Raw genomic sequence first — 17,113 nt, 5'->3', positions numbered from 1 at the left:
GTTCTCCCCGAGAGGCTTGTTTCTCGAATTTCCCCCTTTCCCCCTCTTCCCGGACCTCCGGGGCCCTCCCTCGCTGCCCGGCGCCCCCGTGGGGGGCGTCTTGACCCGGCGAGCTCGCCGAGTTTCGGTAGGACCGGCGCTGGGCTCCGGGGAGGGGATGCGGGAGCGCCCGGGGCCTGGGCGGGAGCCGGGAAGGGAGCCCTCGAGCCCGCCCTGCGGACCCCTCCCGCCGCCTCGTCCTCCGCACGCACTGAGGCACCACTGCTCCGCCTGGCCCGGACACGGCTTTATTGGGGATGTGGGTGCCTGGCCCGCGTCCCCCACCACCCAGCCCCGTCTCCAGGCGGCCCCGGAGGGGTTAGAACAACACTGACTACTGCTCTTGGACAGGAAGTGACTGGGGCGCGGGGTGGGGGCGGGGGCGTGTGTGAAGCGGCGCAGGCTAACTCTGCGACCACATGTGCGGCTCCAACTCCAGATGTTCTTCATCTGCGTCGGACCTGCCGTCTGAGCTCCTCCCCTCCCTCGGCTTGGGCCAGGCTGGGGAGTGGAAGGAGGTCACCTGGAGACAGTGAGGGGGTCAAGCCCCAACAAAGGAGGAGTCTTGAGTGGAGGCCTTGGTGAAGGGACCCTACAAGCCTCCACTGAATCCTTGCCCTGACTGGGGCGGGCACTGGGGACGCCGCGGGCTGCTGGAATCACTCGCAGGCTAGCTTCCCGTCGAAACTGGAGAGGGCGATGGCGAAGGCCTGCAGGGCGCACAGCGGGTACCGGTAGTCTAGGGTGAAGGCGTCCTCGGCCACGCGGCCGAACTGCAGCACGATGTAATCAGCTATGAGCAAACAGGGGTGCGGGTGTCGGGGGACCTCCTGGGTCCCATCCTGGCCGCCCTGCCCTCTACATTGGGGAAGTCCCCCTCCCTTGCAGTGGGGCCTCGATCCTCAGCCACTTCCTCAGTTGTTCACCCTCCACCCATCCCCCCTCCTTATCTTACCCCACCTGCCCCACCTGCAGCTCTACCATCCATGACTGCAAGCCCCTGAGGACAGGGACCCTGCCTTATCTTTTGCCGCCCAGGGCTGTGCATGCAACTGCCACTTAAGTATAGGAACCCGTCAAACTTCCTCAAGCCAACTTTTCCAACTATTTTTGCCCTCTCTTTCCAATGTTTCTGTTGTCTTCTGACCCCCTTTCTTCTCCCCGCCCCTCCCAACCCATCCCAAGTCCCATCTTAGACCACCAGCTCAATCCCTTGACTAACCCCCTGGTTCCCTTCTTCATCCAGTGGCCCCAATCATCCCCCACACCTCCCCCAGCATCCATAGGGACAGGAAGCTGCTAAAAATACTCCCAACCTCACCAGACCAGGCTCCACCAGAAATGTGATCTGGAGAGCAGTTATCCAAGGGCTGGGGACAGGTGACACTGGGAGCACATCCCTAGGATGGAGTGGGGGATGGGGAAGTCGCTCGTGTTAGTGGACCCTGGGAACCGGGAGTCCCATGGGAGATACCTTTCCATTCCCAAGCGTCCTTACCCTAGTGCGGACTTCTCCCCCAAGCTTCTAACAGGGACATTTTGACTTAATTATGTTAATGGGTACACCGTGTTTCCCTAACCCTTCAACAGCCAGCCTTTCCCCTCATTTGAGAGGAGACAATAGAGTAGGCACTCGGAAGTGCTTGATTAATGTTCCCTACTCCTAAAGGTCTAAAGCGGTTAGGGACTGAGCCCTGGAGCCAGACTCTCTGGGTCCCAGTTCCAGCTTTACCTCTTAATAGCTGTAAGATCTTGGGCAAGTTACTTAATTTCTCTGTTCCTCAGTTTTTTCACCTGCCAAATAGGGATAATAATAGGGCCTTTTTTTTTTTTAACAGGGTTGTTGAAAAGATTTAAGGAAATAATGTCTGTAAAGCCCTGAGAACGGTGCCTGGCACATAGGAAGTACTGTGTAAGTGTCTGTAAAGTTAAATGTGGGGGCCAGGGTGATGCACGGAGGGGCTGAGAGACCAGGGGAGGCGGCCTTCTCAGAGCCTCCGCATCCTCTGACCACAGAGGGATCGGGCTAGCAGTGCTTTTCAAACTCCAGTAGCTTAACTCTCCCTTCAATACAGAACATCCCAGTTTCTACCCCGGGACCCTGGTCGATGCTAGAATAAGGGCCTGGAATAATGAGCCCCAAGACACCTGTTGGAACACCTGAGGCTCCTGAGACCACAGTGTCAATGTTCCTGGAGGAGAGAGCGACCTCCTTAGATGTTCTGATTCCGGGGTGAGAGAGAAAGACGACAGGAAAAGGCCCGAGGGGGGGTTAGGGTCCTGGAGGTGGTGAGGAACAGCCTGGCCCAGGCCCTCAGATACTCACGGTCATCAGCGTGAACAATCTGGAAGTTCTTGACAGAGGCCTGTGTGACTCTGCCTTGGAAGTTGAGGGTGTAGGAGCCACTGTCTTCGTTCCAGACAGGTGGCTTGTTGTGCAGCTCAATGAGGCTCTCCAGGGTCTTGTTCTGCCAGCGCACCAGCAGCCCGTCGCTGGCCTGGGGGCCGGGGGCAGAATTGAGGAGACGACAGTTAGGGGTGGCAGAGATATTTTAGGACTGAGGGGAAGGGGCCCGGGGACCTACGCATGGCCTTGCGCAGCCTGGATGTCGGCTTCCCATTCAGGGTGTCCTTCCTTGAGAGCATGCTTGGTCTCTGCTGCCCTTGCGGGCAGGGTATGCCTCTGGGAGAACAGGGCTTTGCTGTGGGATGCCAGTATGGAGGGTGGAGAATGGAAAGGAGTGTCTGGCATACAGTCGGTGTCCTGTGCCATTGGTACCCAAGGGGTCCTCAGAACGGCCAGCTGGTTACAGGATGAACCAGACATCCTGGGGCCTACAAGGAACGCACAGTTGAGCTTGGGGAGGCGAACAGGTCAACCGTGGTTAAGATAAAATGTCCTGAAAGGGGGTTTCTGGGAAGAAGGATTGGCCTCTGTATGAGGTGCTCTGGAGACATTTCTTTCCTGGGTCTCCTTGCCGCCTGTCATGTTCACGGCTTAGTTAGAGCAAGTCCGCTCAAGATCGTGTCCTCCAGGAAGCCTTCCTGACGCCATGTCTGATTTAGATGTCTTAGCTCCGAGCTTCCCTAACACCTGGCTCTTCTCTCTCCCACTGCACTGAAAGGGACAGAGTAAGATACTCTAAGGGCAGGCATAGTATTTGAGTAATGGCTCTGTGCCTCAGTTTCCCTCAGTTGTGAGGATTAAATAAGTTAATAGCACATGAATTTTTATTTAGCTCAGTTCCTGAAACAGAGTAAATGCTCAATAAATCTCTGATACTGTTTTGATGGTAACTGTTGTGATGGTTTTGGATCTCCGGTGCCTGGGTTTGGTAAATGGGTGTGGGATGAGGGAACTGAGATGATGAAGAGAGACCCAGAGCAGCACCGGCTAGTGCTTACGGGAGACACAGCCTCCGGAGGGCATGTGTGTTTATTCCAGGTGTGGAAGGAGCAAGTGTGGGATCCACAGGGTCCTCCAGGCCAGAACCTCCCACGGCTGGTGCCCCATGGGCGGGTTGTGCCTGATTACCCTGTGACTTTTCAGCAGGGAAGGAGATGGGATCAGCTGATAGGGATATTATTTTTTACTGTAAACGAGTAAAGTGACTTTACTGTGAGTATGGGGCCTGCCAACCATCTTGTCTCTGAAGTCCTGGGCTCAACGAAGCCACAGTGGTAAGGAGCAGGGCGGGGGACTGAGTCCGAAGGAGTCACCTTTCTGCGGGACACCTCTCCATCTTACCCTAACCTACACACACACACACAAAAAAACAAACTTTGCTTTTAAAATATAAGTAAAATCATGTCACTCGGTGTTCCAAACCCTCCCCTGGCTTCCTGTTTGTCTCAGAGTGAAAACCAGTTCTACAGGCCCTATCTGCCCCTCACTCTCACCTCTTACCTCATGTCCCTCCAGCCACACTAGCCACCTGCTGCTCCTCAAGCCCATTAGACACCTTCCTGCCTCGGGGCCTTTGCACTGACTCTTCCCTCCACCCAGGCGATCTTTCCCTAGATAGCTACCAGATCGCTCCCTCACCTCCTTCAAGACTTGGCTCGAATTCGACCTTCCCAACGAGGCCCATGCTGACCACTGTATTTAATAATACAGAAACCTACAGACACCCACTTCTTATCTCTCTCACCTTGTTCAACTTTCCTATCCCCCCCACCATAGAACTTATCATCTTCTAACATACTGCATCATTTATTTATTTCTCACTATTTCCCCCCATTGATTTGAGAGGAGGGGGAGAGAGGGAAACATTAACGCATTGTTCCACTTAGTTGTACACTCATTGACTGTTTCTCATTCGTGCCCTAACGGGCTCAAATCGGTGACCCCGGGATGGAGCCGGTGTCCCCAGATCAAGCTGGTGACCTGGGGGCTCCAGGACGTGGCTCTATCCACTGCGCCTGCGGCCAGGGCTTAGTTCCCACAATTATGATCTACTCTCTTGCACCCAGAGGAGGCCAGTTTCCTGAGGGCAGATCTTTGCTTGGTTCACATGTCTTCCAGGTGCCCAGAATAATACTTAGCTCTCAGTAAATGGGTGCCGAGTATTATTCACGCGCGGAATGAATACATACAGGGTGGGACAGAAGTAGATTTACAGTTGTTTGCATGTAAAATCATACAATAATAAACAATAAAACAAGAATAAACTCCATGTTTTGTGTACTCACGACTGTAAACCTACTTTTGCCCCCCTCCCAGTAAATGGATGATTCAGTGTAAATATATATATATGTTGTGCTTGTTTCAGTGAATTCAATTACAAAGACCTCGAATTCATTCCACAAGTCGCCAGAAAGAATTTGCACGGGGGTGGGGGTGTGCAGTGTGCTCAGGAGGTTGGGTGTTGGGAAAGCTGACCACACACACACACACACACACACACACCGCCCTAGCTCCCTGGGGGTGAGTCACGGAGTGAGTCACGTAGGGAGTCGTGCCCTCAGGGAGAGGGGTCAGGGCTCACATTTCGGGGCCGGATGGGGACCCTCTCGTTGTCCGCATTCATGCCCGGAATGATGACCGTCATCCTCCGGGGACCTCGAAAGCCCAGGACGTTGGTTTCCTGGGAGGAAGATGCGCATTAGACCAGCCCCTGCAAGGAGAGGGGCCTGCCACCGGGGTGGGGGTGGGTACAGGTGCAGTCTCACATAGATTACAGCGGCCAGCTCCTGCCGCAGGCTCCCCACATCAGTGCTGCCGCCTCCACGGTGCGGAGTCTGCCCATTGTCAAAGACAGTGAAGCGGTTGCCCAGGAGGTTGGACCTGCAAGCAGGGTGGGGCTGGGGGCGGGGCTTGAGGGTTCCACGCCCCTACGCTAAGACCCTCGCAGTCAAGCCGCTTTGAGAGCTCCTTGATCATCATCAAGGATGAAGATGTCTTAGTATTGAGCAATTCGGGTCCCCTGCCCGAGGCTTCCCCTAAGAGGTCTTTAAAAAAGATGGACCTAGGAGACTGGGCGGCGTTCCAATCTCAGCTCTATTTCTTACTAGCTGTGTGACCTTAGACACGTTACTTTAACTGATCTGAGCCTCAACTTTTCCATCTGTAAAACGGGTGTAAGAATAGTATTTCCCTCATTTGGTTGATAAGAGGATTAAATGAGTTAATATTTAGAAGTTACTTAGAACTATGCTTGACAGATACCTACATCGGCCTTATATGGGTTTGTTAAATACATAAATAGAAGAAATAAGGTTGACTCCGGGGTCCACCCTCCACCTCTCAGATTAGTGGTGAGGATTAGATGAGGTATATGGGGAGATATACGTCAAACCTCTGCTCAATCATTCAGTTAGTAAATATTCATTGAATAGCTACTATGCGCCAGGTGCTAGGACCCCACATGAACACGGCAGGCCTCACTCACAGAATGTGTTTACTCCAAGGGAGGTCCCTGGGTGAGCAGTGCAGGCATCCCCTGGGTCATTATTAAAAATGCAGTTCCCTGCCCCATCCCAGACCCACTGAACCATTTTAACAAGCTCCCTAAGGGGTCTGTACAAAGTGTGAGAAGCCCTGGGCCAGACTGCCCCGTGTGGTGGGCACTCTCAGGCAACAGAGCACACAGAAGACTGGCATGGCCCTCCTGGGGCCAAGAGCTCCCCAGCCCGACCTCAGCTTCCCGACAAAATTCTCTCCTCCTCGGGACAGGTTGGTAGGGTCGCTGGAGATGAGGTAATTGGCTGTCTTGCTCCGTTTCCGTTTCCTGCCAGCCAAGAGGAACACCTGGGGAGAGGCGGAGATGGGGCAGAGGAGGGGAAGAGGGGATGGGGCAGAGGAGGGAGAGAGGGGATGGGGCAGAGGAGGGGAAGAGGAGAGGAGATGAGATGGGGCAGAGGAGGGGATGGGGCAGAGGAGGGGAAGAGGAGATGGGGCAGAGGAGGGGAAGAGGGGATGGGGCAGAGGAGGGGAAGTGGGGATGGGGCAGAGGAGGGGATGGGGCAGAGGAGGGGAAGAGGAGAGGAGATGAGATGGGGCAGAGGAGGGGATGGGGCAGAGGAGGGGAAGAGGAGAGGAGATGAGATGGGGCAGAGGAGGGGATGGGGCAGAGGAGGGGAAGAGGGGATGGGGCAGAGGAGGGGAAGAGGGGATGGGGCAGAGGAGGGGAAGTGGGGATGGGGCAGAGGAGGGGATGGGGCAGAGGAGGGGATGGGGCAGAGGAGGGGAAGAGGGGATGGGGCAGAGGAGGGGAAGAGGGGATGGGGCAGAGGAGGGGAAGAGGGGATGGGGCAGAGGAGGGGAAGTGGGGATGGGGCAGAGGAGGGGAAGTGGGGATGGGGCAGAGGAGGGGAAGAGGGGATGGGGCAGAGGAGGGGAAGAGGGAATGGGGCAGAGGAGGGGAAGAGGGGATGGGGCAGAGGAGGGGAAGTGGGGATGGGGCAGAGGAGGGGATGGGGCAGAGGAGGGGATGGGGCAGAGGAGGGGAAGAGGGGATGGGGCAGAGGAGGGGAAGAGGAGGGGATGGGGCAGAGGAGGGGATGGGGCAGAGGAGGGGAAGAGGGGATGGGGCAGAGGAGGGGAAGAGGAGAGGATGGGTCAGAGGAGGGGATGGGGCAGAGGAGGGGATGGGGCAGAGGAGGGGAAGAGGGGATGGGGCAGAGGAGGGGATGGGGCAGAGGAGGGGAAGAGGGGATGGGCAGAGGAGGGGGCAAGGGGAAGAGAAAGCCTCTTTGCCCGGCTGCCCGCCTCACATCTTGGCCCCAACCCTCCCTCAGCCTGGGTCCTGGCCTTCACCTCCCCCTCCCCCTCTCCCTAACCCACCTTTTTCTCTGTGTCCAGGTGCAGGAAGTAGGAGGGATACAGGCCCCGGTCCATGCCCTTCTTGTCCCGGGTCAGCCGGCAGCGCACTGTCCGGCCCTGGGGGGCGGGCTGAAGCACAAACTCCCGGGGTTCGCCCACTTCCACAGGCGGGGACGGGGCCCTCTCCTCCTTCTGGGAGGGGGCAGAGGGTGCATCAGCCCCAGAGCACTAGCTCCCCTGCCCTCTGCAGGTCCCCAGTGCTGGAACGCAGGCATGGGAGGCAGGACAACTCACCGCTTTCTGTGTGGGAGAGAACAGAGTGTGGCTGGCCTCTCAGCTTCCGGCCAGCTCTGCAGCTGTTCGGAAGAGGCTGGGAGGCTTGCGTTTTAATATTATTTCATTTAGCTTGTAGTTAGGAGCCCAGGCTCTGGGGCCAGAGAGCCTGGGTTCAAATCCTGGTTCCACCATTATCAGATTTGTTAAGTGCCCTGATTCAGTTTTTGTGACAGAGACAGAGAGAGGGACAGACAGGAAGGGAGAGAGATGACAAGTATCAATTCTTTGTTGCGGCTCCTTAGTTGTTCACTGATTTCTTTCCCTTATGTGCCTTGCCCAGGAGGCTACAGCAGTCTAAGTGACCTCCTTGCTTAAGCCAACAACCTTGGGCTTCAAGCCAGCGACTTTTGGGCTCAAGTCAGTGACCATGGGACCATGTCTATGATCCCACGCTCAAACCAGCAACCCTACACTCAAGCTGGTGAGCTTGCGCTCAGGTCAGATGAGCCTGTGCTCAAGCCAGTGACCTCAGGGTTTTGAACCTGGGTCCTCTGTGTCCTAGTCCGACACTCTGTCCACTGTGCTGCCACCTGGTCAGACCTGGTTTAGTTATTGTATCTAAGAAGTAGGTAGGCGAATCCCTGGGGCAGACCTTACTTAATTTATACATTTAACAAACACTCATATAAAGCTGACTAATATGTCAGGCATAATTCTTTTTTTTTTTTAATTTATTCATTTTAGAGAGGAGAGAGAGAGAGTGACAGAGAGAGAGAGGAGAGAGAGACAGGGGGGAGGAGCTGGAAGCATCAACTCCCATATGTGCCTTGACAAGGCAAGCCCAGGGTTTCGAACCGGCGACCTTAGCATTTCCAGGCCGACGCTTTATCCACTGCGCCACCACAGGTCAGGCCCAGGCATAGTTCTAAGCACTTTTCAAATCCTAACTCATTGCTCATCTTCTTACCAATATCCACCGAGGTGACTAACTGTCCCATTGTATAGATGGGAAACTGCATCTCAAGAGGTTAAGAAATGTGCCTGACCAGGCGGTGGTGCAGTGGATAGAGCGTCGGACTGGGATGCAGAGGACCCAGGTTCGAGACCCCGAGGTCGCCAGCTTGAGCGCAGGCTCATCTGGTTAGAGCAAAGCTCACCAGTTTGGACCCAAGGTTGCTGGCTTGAGCAAGGGGTCACTCAGTCTGCTGAAGGCCCACAGTCAAGGCACATATGAGAAAGCAATCAATGAACAACTAAGGTGTCACAATGAAAAACTGATGATTGATGCTTCTCATCTCTCTCCGTTCCTGTCTGTCTGTCCCTGTCTATCCTTCTCTCTGACTCTCTCTGTCTCTGTAAAAAAAAAAAAAAAGAGGTTGAGAAATGTGCCCTAGTTCACATAGCTAGGGAGAGGTGAAGTTGGGATCTGACGCTGCCCAGTCACCTGTTGGATTCAGAGCCTTTAGGAAGAGCTTCCTTCATGTGGATACACTCTCAGGTGGGGGGACGGAGGCTGAAAGTATCGATTACTATGTTCCAGGCACACGATGCGGTGGAAGTGTTAGCTACTGCTGTTACTGTGAGCAGAGTAAGTACTCAGTGCTCGATGCAGGAGCCAGCCTCCACGGTCGTCCTCCCTGGTCCCTGCTTCCAGACTTTCACCCCCATGTTAGCTACTGCTGTTACTGTGAGCAGAGTAAGTACTCAGTGCTCGATGCAGGAGCCAGCCTCCACGGTCGTCCTCCCCGGTCCCTGCTTCCAGACTTTCACCCCCATGTTAGCTACTGCTGTTACTGTGAGCACAGAGGAAGTACTCAGTGCTCGATGCCGGAGCCAGCCTCCACGGTCGTCCTCCCCGGTCCCTGCTTCCAGACATTCACCCCCATGTTAGCTACTGCTGTTACTGTGAGCACAGAGTAAGTACTCAGTGCTCGATGCAGGAGCCAGCCTCCACGGTCGTCCTCCCCGGTCCCTGCTTCCAGACATTCACCCCCATGTGTTGTCTCCTCCCACATCACATCACGGCTGGCCCTTGTGACCAGCAAATATGGCAGAAGCAATGGGGTGGTCACTTCTTTTTTTTTTATGGTTTATTTTGTTGATTTTAGAGAAAGAAAGAGAGGGAGAGAGACAGGAGCATCTGTTCCTGTGTGTGCCCTGGCTGGGGATCAAACCAGTAACTTCTGTGCTTCGGGAAGATGCTCTAATCAACGGAGCTACCTGGCCAGGGCAGGGTAATCACTTTAGTGCTAAATCATAAAAAATACTATGGCTTTTCTTTGCTCTCTCCTGAGCCATTCTTGGGCTCTGGGGGAAGTCGGCTGCCATGTCAGAAGGACACTCAGGCTGCCCTGTGACAGGCCTCCAGCCAACAACCACGACCGGGAACCTTTTCTGAGGTGCACCTTCCATTTCTGGTCAAGCTTTCAGAATGACTGCCAAACCTACATGACATTTTTTAAAATTAATTTTTAAATTGATATGAGAGGGAGAGAGAGAAAGAGAGAGCAGCATCAATTTGTAGTTCCACTTAGTTATGCATCCATTAGTGGATTCTCGTATGTGCCATACTGGGGATTGAACCCACAGCCTTGGTGTATCAGGATGGCGCTGTAACCAACTGAGCTACCCGGCTAAGGCCCTCGATGACATCTTGACTTGACTGCTACTTCATAAGACCCTGAGCCAGAGCTACCTTACTAAGCTGCTTCTAGATTTCTGACTCACAGAAACTAAGGAAATATGTGTTTGTTGTTTTAAGACACCAAGTTTTGGGGTGGTTTGTTATGCAGTAACACATAGTTTAATATAATGAATGAATATACAAGCAAATTGTGCTGATGGAAAAGCTAGTAACAGTTTGGTTGTGTTAGGTTCTCGGGTGGCCTGGCTTGGTAACCCACACTGTCTCTGCTGTTCTTACAGACCTGGTGTCCTTTCCCCCGTATTCTATCCCTCACTAGCGGGGGAGCAAAGAGTCTCTAACCCCCAGCTTTCCCAGCAGGGGAGAGAGCGGCTCTCTGCCCGGGTGTGTGGTTGAGGATTGGACACTCTGTGAGCCTCGAGGTTGCTCTGCTGGGCTCGGGTGCGCGTTCTTGCCGAGAGAGGTTTGCACTCTGTATGAGGGGAGACAGGTGTTAGGAAGCGACCCCGTAGCCTGTGGGCAAATGAGCGTCTCTCCTCCACCCTAGGTGGCTCCAGAAGAAACTCCTGAAACCCAGGAGTATGCTCGGAATGTGATGTGGAGAAAGCCAGCGTTATTCAAACACTCATGCAGCTGCGAATTTCAAGGGCCTAGGGCACCGATGGCTGTCCTGCCTTTGGCTCCAGTCCTCCTGGGACAGAATAACCTGCCCTTTCTGTTTCTCCATCAGGACCTGGTGAGCGTGGCTCATGTGAATCAGCCCCCCCGACCTGACCACGCCTGGACAGCCTAACCAACCCACACGGCGAAAACCCTGGCTCTCCCTCCTGGCCATCTCTCCACGTGGGGAGACCAGTTTCTCACACTTTCTCTCCCCAGTTGCACCTCTCTCTCTCCTGCTTACTTGAGTTTGTGCATGTTGGTGCCTGAGTTTATAAAAGCAATATTCAAAATAGTTAACAAGCGCCCTGGCCGGCTGGCTCAGTGGTAGAGCGTCGGCCTGGCATGCAGAGGTCCCGGGTTCGATTCCCGGCCAGGGCACACAGGAGAAACGCCCATCTGCTTCTCCACCCCTCCCCCTCTCCTTCCTCTCTGTCTCTCTCTTCTCCTCCTGCAGCCGAGGCTCCATTGGAGCAAAGATGGCCTGGGCGCTGGGGATGGCTCCTTGGCCTCTGCCCCAGACGCTAAAGTGGCTCTGGTCGCAGCAGAGCGATGCCCCGCCCCGGAGGGGCGGAGCATCGCCCCCTGGTGGGCAGAGCGTCGCCCCCTGGTGGGCGTGCCGGGTGGATCCCCGTCCGGCGCATGTGGGACTCTGTCTGTCTCTCCCCATTTCTAGCTTCAGAAAAATACAAAAAAATAAAATAAAATAAAAACAAAATAGTTAACAAGCTGCTTTGCTGGTGGAGAATGCCCAGTCAAGAGAAGGAACACCAGTAGGCCTGGAGGAGGCCCCTGGAGGCCCCCCCAGACAGCCAGCCTTAACCCTTCAGTTGCTGGAAGGCTGGGAGGTCCCAAGTGGAGGAGCAGAAAGCACTTGGGAGTTCAAAGCAGTGGGGTGGAAATAGACTAACGCCTCGTACAGCTGGCGATGGGTCCCTCGGTGTGCCCAAGGGTGTGTACACGTGTGCCTGCTGGCCTGTGTGCCTGCATCTCCCTGGTACAGAGAGCGTGCGTCTCCATTGGGGGCCTCTCTGGCTGCAGAGGGGAGCGCTTAGAAACCAGAGGACAGAAGCCCCTGGGTGGCCAGTCCCAACCTGATGACCCCACAAGTGCTTCTTCTGTGCTCACAAGTCTGGTGCCCTTTGTCCTCATACCCTGTCGCCAGAGGGGAGCCACGAGTCGAACCCCAAGTGCACAAGGTCCCACACTCGAGTCCCCAGGCCCAGGCCCCAGCCCTGCTCCCTGCACTCGAGTCCCCAGGCCCAGGCCCAGCCCTGTTCCCTGCCCCTCTGAGACCCAACCTTTTTGCCTTTTCCTTTCGCTTTGCCCTTCTGATTGCTGTTCTTGGTCACCGCGGCGCCCGCCTCTTCTTCCTCATCTTCTTCCTCCTTCTTCTCCTCTTCCGAGCCTTTGGGAGGGCCTGGAACAAAGCGGGGACAAGCGTCTTAACCCTGGCAGAGCGCTTCATGGTTTGCAAAGTGCTCCTAACCGCCACGGGTCACTTGCACGCTGCCCATGATGCCAAAAGAGTAACCCGATCCTATTGCTATTATCAGAGCCTCAGAAAGTCAAACACACCTGCCTGAGCCCTCACAGCTACTAAAATGGTGGTCAAGAGGTCCCCCAAGCGTTCTGACTCTAGAACCCATGCTCCTTCCCTCACACTGTGTCCCAGCTCCCCGCCCCCAGGACAGCTGCTCAGTGTCACGCACCAGAGGCACCCAAGACCGCTGCCACTCACCTTTCTTCTTCAGCGCTTTCTCAGCTGGGCCATCGGCCCCCACCAGAAACATGGCTGGAATCTTCTGCACTCTGGACGAGCTCACTGAGGGGTCTTTGTCAGCTTCCCCAGGTCCTGTGTGTGATTGGGAAGGGGTCAGAGCCCTCATCACGCTCAGAGTCCCCTGTTCTTCCAGAGACCAGACTCACCTTTCTTCTTCGTCTTTCTGGTCTTGGGCCCTTCCCCTGTTGGTACCTTCTTACTGCGCAGAGGTTTTGGTGGGGGGACAGGGCTTTCCAGGTCCCCTGGGAATGAAGGGTAGGGGTTAGACAGTCCCCAGGGAGGCAAAAGCCCTGACTGGGGCACAGAGTCTGCCTTCTGCTCAGCTCATTTCTAACACAGTGTGAAAAGGGCACCTTTGGACCAGACCGCGGTACCTGTAAGACAGCTGCTCAGGCCAGGAAGCCGCTGTGGCATGTAGTTACTGATGGACTTTTACTGTAATCACTTTGATGCTTTTATAAAAATCATAACAATAATTCATATTGGGTTTTAAAAAGAACTAAACAAAGGGGCTCTGGCCTGTTGGCTCAGCGGTAGAGCATCGGCCCGGCTCGTGGAAGTCCCAGGTTTGATTCCTGGTCAGGGCACACAGGAGAAGCGCCCATCTGCTTCTCCACCTCTCCCCCTCTCCTTCCTCTCTGTCTCTCTCTTCCCCTCCCGCAGCCAAGGCTCCACTGGAGCAAAGTTGGCCTGGCACTGAGGACAGCTCCATGGCTTCCGTCTCAGGCGCTAGAATGGCTCCGGTGGCAACGGAGCAACGCCCTAATGGGCAGAGCATCACCCCCTGGTGGGCATGCCCGGTGGATCCCAATCAGGTACATGCGGGAGTCTGTCTCTCTGCCTCCCTGCTTCTCACTTCAGAAAAAGAAAAAAAATAAAATAAAAAGAACTAAACAAAAATCACAAAGAAAACCCAAATTCTCAGCCCTCCCTGGCTCACGGAGCACATGGGGCAGGGGCCGGGGTTAGTGATAGGAGCGCATATTGAGTACGTCCTTAAGGACCATCAGGGAGAAACCCTCAGGTCCAGGCACCGGGTAATGCTGATGTTTCAGCTCCTGTGGATCATTGAGAACAGAAGTCCCCAAAAGGCAGGGCTAGGTTTACCTGTCTGTCTGCTCCCTTTGTGCTCTCAACACCCACCCACCTTTGGGAGCCTGGGCCTTGGCCCTCCTCTCCCTGATGTTTGCAGAAGCCTTCCCTTTAGGGGGTTTCTTGGAAGGCAGAGATCTTTTCTCTTTCTTTTCCTCCTCCTCCACCTCTTCCTCTTCACAGTCCTCCTCTTCCTCCTCCTTATCTTCTGTGGGTAGAAACTCCTCTTAATGGGACCTGGGGTGGGCCCCATTATTTGGGGAGCCCAGCACTCCAGGTTGGTGGGAGAGGTGAGTGAGAGGCAGGGGTAGGGGTTTTCTTCTGGGACAGGGGAGAGGAAAGGGGTTCCACCACCTTCCTTAAAGAATGGGGGAGCCCTGGCCGGTTGGCTCAGTGGTAGAGCCTTGGCCTGGTGTGCAAGGGTCCCGGGTTCGATTCCCGGCCAGGGCACACAGGAGAAGCGCCCATCTGCTTCTCCACCCCTCCCCCTCTCCTTCCTCTCTGTCTCTCTCTTCCCCTCCCGCAGCCGAGGCTCCATTGGAGCAAAGATGGCCCGGGCGCTGGGGATGGCTCCTTGGCCTCTGCCTCAGGCGCTAGAGTGGCTCTGGTCGCGGCAGAGTGACGCCCCGGAGGGGCAGAGCATCGCCCCCTGGTGGGCGTGCCAAGTGGATCCCGGTCGGGCGCATGCGGGAGTCTGTCTGACTGTCTCTCCCTGTTTCCAGCTTAGGAAAAATACAAAAAAAAAAAAAAAAAGAGTGGGGGTGACCCCAGTCTTCAGAGGTCTACAGGCTGGGAGGGCAGCTGGAGTGGGGGTGGGGCGCTGGGGCTTGGTGGTCCTGCTCTGGGAAAGCACGCAGACCGTGGGTCCTTCTCTCTCTCTCTGGGATCCTCGCCTTCTCCCCTCCCTCTCTTCTCTCCCCCCGCCCCCCTGTCCTCTCCCCTTCTGTACGGTTATCCCCGCACTTGCGCTGTTCCTGGCCTGTCACAGTTTCTGACCTTGAGCCAGACCCGCCGGGCTACCTCCGGCCCCTAGCTGTCATTTAAGGCAAAATTCTTAAACAACTCTGTGCCTCAGTTTCCCCACCCTGAAAATGGAGGAAAGAATAAAAGAATAAAGTTTTTCTGTTTCTGGCTCAAAGACGAAGTCAGAGAAGTGGGGGCTGTTTCCCGATGCTGGTGCTCGCCCTGCCCCCTCCCGCCCTCTCTGCGCCCCCGCCCGCGGACCCTCCCTCACCGTCCTCTGCGCCCGCGGCGCCGGCTACCCGGAAGGTTTCTCGCGGGTCGCGCTTCTTGGCCTCAGGGTCCCGGAGGAACTTGGTGTAGACGGTCAGCGACGCCCCGGCCTCGGCGGGCTCCTCCCGCGGCCGCCCCCTCCGCCCGGCTGAGCCGAGACGCGCGGTCGGTCGGTCGGTGGGACAGGCTGCGCCGACCCCTGCGCCGCACGGACGGCACCCCGACTCCGCCCTCGGGGTCCCCCCCACTCCCGGCTCGGTTTCCACTGCGGACGCCCCGCCCCCGGCTCTCACTCGCCCCTGCGCACCCCCTGCACCCCCTCTGCCCCTGCCCCGCGCCCCGTCTCAGCGCCCCCTGCACCCGGTCGGGTCCCCTGGTGTCCCTCACCCTGCGCGGCGCCCCCGGGCTCGGCCCCCCGCCCGCCTCCAGGTCTCCTAGGCTTGGATCCCGCGGGGCAGGGGGACTCGGGGGACTCGAGGGCCTCGGTCCTCTTCAACTTCTGTCCCCGGGCGAGTAGCTGCGGAGTGGGGGGTCGAAAGGAAGAGCAGGAAGGAGAGGGGGGCTCCAAGGCTGCCTGTCACCCTCTAATCCCTTGAGCCTCCAGAATTAACCGCGGCTTATCGAGAGGGGACCGGCAGCCTCCCTCTAGGGGCGAGGACCCCTCCCCGGCGTCACGGCCACCGCCGGAGCCCCAGGGCCCGAAGTCCTCCTGTGGACGCCCCCGCCCCCAAACACCCCTTCCTCCAAAGGGAAAGACAAACGCGCTCCGGGAAGTACCGCCCGGCGCTGCTGGGGGGGCGCCCCCTTCAGGACCCACCCGCGCCGGCTGCCTGGGGGCGTCTCTCCGCCTCCTTTCCAAGCGGGGGCGACATACCTGCTTGGGGCGCCGCTGGGCCTCGGGGCTCCCGCCTTCCTCCTCGTGCCCGCTGAGGGGGGCGAAGGAGTCAGTTCGCCGGCCCCCCCTTTCCTGCCCCTCCCAGCCCCTCCGGCTGGGACCCCAGGGCTCAGCTGGGCCGCCGGGGTCTTTCCGCACCTGTCGGAGTTCCACACCTCCCGGAGGGTGTCGTTCTGCAGCGGCATGGTGCGCCCGCCTGTCCGCACCCCGGTCCGTGGCCGCCCCGCAGCTCCCAGAGCCGCGCTGCCTGCCCGCTAATCCGGGCTCAGCCTCACCCCACCTCCGGCTGGCTCAAGCAGGTGGGGCCCTGCCGCGCTGAGCGGGTGCTCCCGCTGCGACCCGGCCCGAGGGTGCTCCCGCTGCGACCCGGCCCGAGGGAGCTCACGCTGCGACCTGGGCCTGAGGGTGCTCCCGCTGCGGCCAGACCCGGGCCCCACGGGGCTCCCGCTGCGACCCGGCCCGAGGGAGCTCACGCTGCGACCTGGGCCTGAGGGTGCTCCCGCTGCGTCCTGGGCCCGAGGGTGCTCCCGCTGCGACCTGGGCCCGAGGGTGCTCACGCTGCGGCCAGACCCGCAGGGGTAGAGGCTGCGGGGTAGAGGCTGAAGCCCCAGGTTCTCAGACCCTTAGCAGACTGAGGATGGCATCACTATACTATACCAGCCCCCCTCCACCTCCCCGCAGCTTGAGGTAGAGTCACTGATTTGTAATTTGTACATCTGATCCTGTATCTTTATTTTTCATTAAAAACTACGAACTAGAATTGACTAATATATAATACATAGGGAAGTAGGTGACAGAAGTGGGTGTATACACTTTATAAAAAATATGCCTATATGGTGGGTGTACACTTAAATATATTTGCTGATAGGCAACACGCTTTTTTTCTTTTGCTTAAATATATTTTGCTGATAGGCGACATGATTTTTTAAACTTTAGAAACCAGTCTGGATTTAGAAGCCAGACACGGCTGTCTAAGAGGGGATTTGTTTTTTTAAAGATTTTATTTCTTGATTTTAGAGTGTGGGGGGGAATAGAGGAGGAAGAGCCAGAAGCATCATAGTAATTGCTTTCCATATGTGCCTCAACCAGGCAAGCCCAGGGTTTCCAACCGGCGACCTCAGTGTTCCAGGTTGACGCTTTATCCACTGCACCACCACAGGTCAGGCTTAGAGGGTAATTTTTAAATTGAGACTGGAAGGATTTCAAAGATGGGAAAGAGAATGTTCC

General features: G+C 56.5%; 1 protein-coding gene and 1 long non-coding RNA gene across 2 annotated transcripts; one reads left to right on the top strand and one right to left on the bottom strand.

The window, feature by feature from the left end:
* Positions 1–15: 15 nt before the first annotated feature.
* Positions 16–11,461, top strand: LOC136387668 (uncharacterized). The gene is made up of 3 exons (XR_010748141.1): positions 16–127; positions 1,878–1,951; positions 10,954–11,461. It is a non-coding gene; the product is annotated as an uncharacterized lncRNA (long non-coding RNA).
* Positions 272–16,132, bottom strand: TULP1 (TUB like protein 1). The gene is made up of 14 exons (XM_066359564.1): positions 16,025–16,132; positions 15,866–15,917; positions 15,379–15,508; positions 14,993–15,139; positions 13,814–13,966; positions 12,813–12,908; positions 12,625–12,738; positions 12,185–12,303; positions 7,325–7,495; positions 6,177–6,289; positions 5,212–5,326; positions 5,028–5,126; positions 2,366–2,537; positions 272–832 (listed from the first exon to the last, which is right to left on the bottom strand). Exons 1-14 carry the CDS (start codon positions 16,069–16,071, stop codon positions 699–701), a joined length of 1,662 nt encoding a protein of 553 aa, XP_066215661.1. The 5' UTR covers positions 16,072–16,132; the 3' UTR covers positions 272–698.
* Between the last annotated feature and the right edge of the window lie 981 nt (positions 16,133–17,113).

The sequence above is a fragment of the Saccopteryx leptura genome, chromosome 1, assembly GCF_036850995.1.
Source record: "Saccopteryx leptura isolate mSacLep1 chromosome 1, mSacLep1_pri_phased_curated, whole genome shotgun sequence".
Lineage (NCBI taxonomy): Eukaryota > Metazoa > Chordata > Mammalia > Chiroptera > Emballonuridae > Saccopteryx > Saccopteryx leptura.
Note: the sequence above shows the minus strand (reverse complement) of the source record. Positions and strands in the feature narration are given on the sequence as shown.

Excerpts from the sequence above, each read along its gene's own strand:
- TULP1 (XM_066359564.1), bottom strand. The coding sequence starts at position 16,071 with ATGCCGCTGCAGAACGACACCCTCCGGGAGGTGTGGAACTCCGACAG. Across the intron at positions 12,909-13,813 it reads CAAGGCCCAGGCTCCCAAAG|GGGACCTGGAAAGCCCTGTC; the intron begins GTGGGTGGGTGT and ends CTTCATTCCCAG. Across the intron at positions 5,127-5,211 it reads AGCTGGCCGCTGTAATCTAT|GAAACCAACGTCCTGGGCTT; the intron begins GTGAGACTGCAC and ends TCTTCCTCCCAG.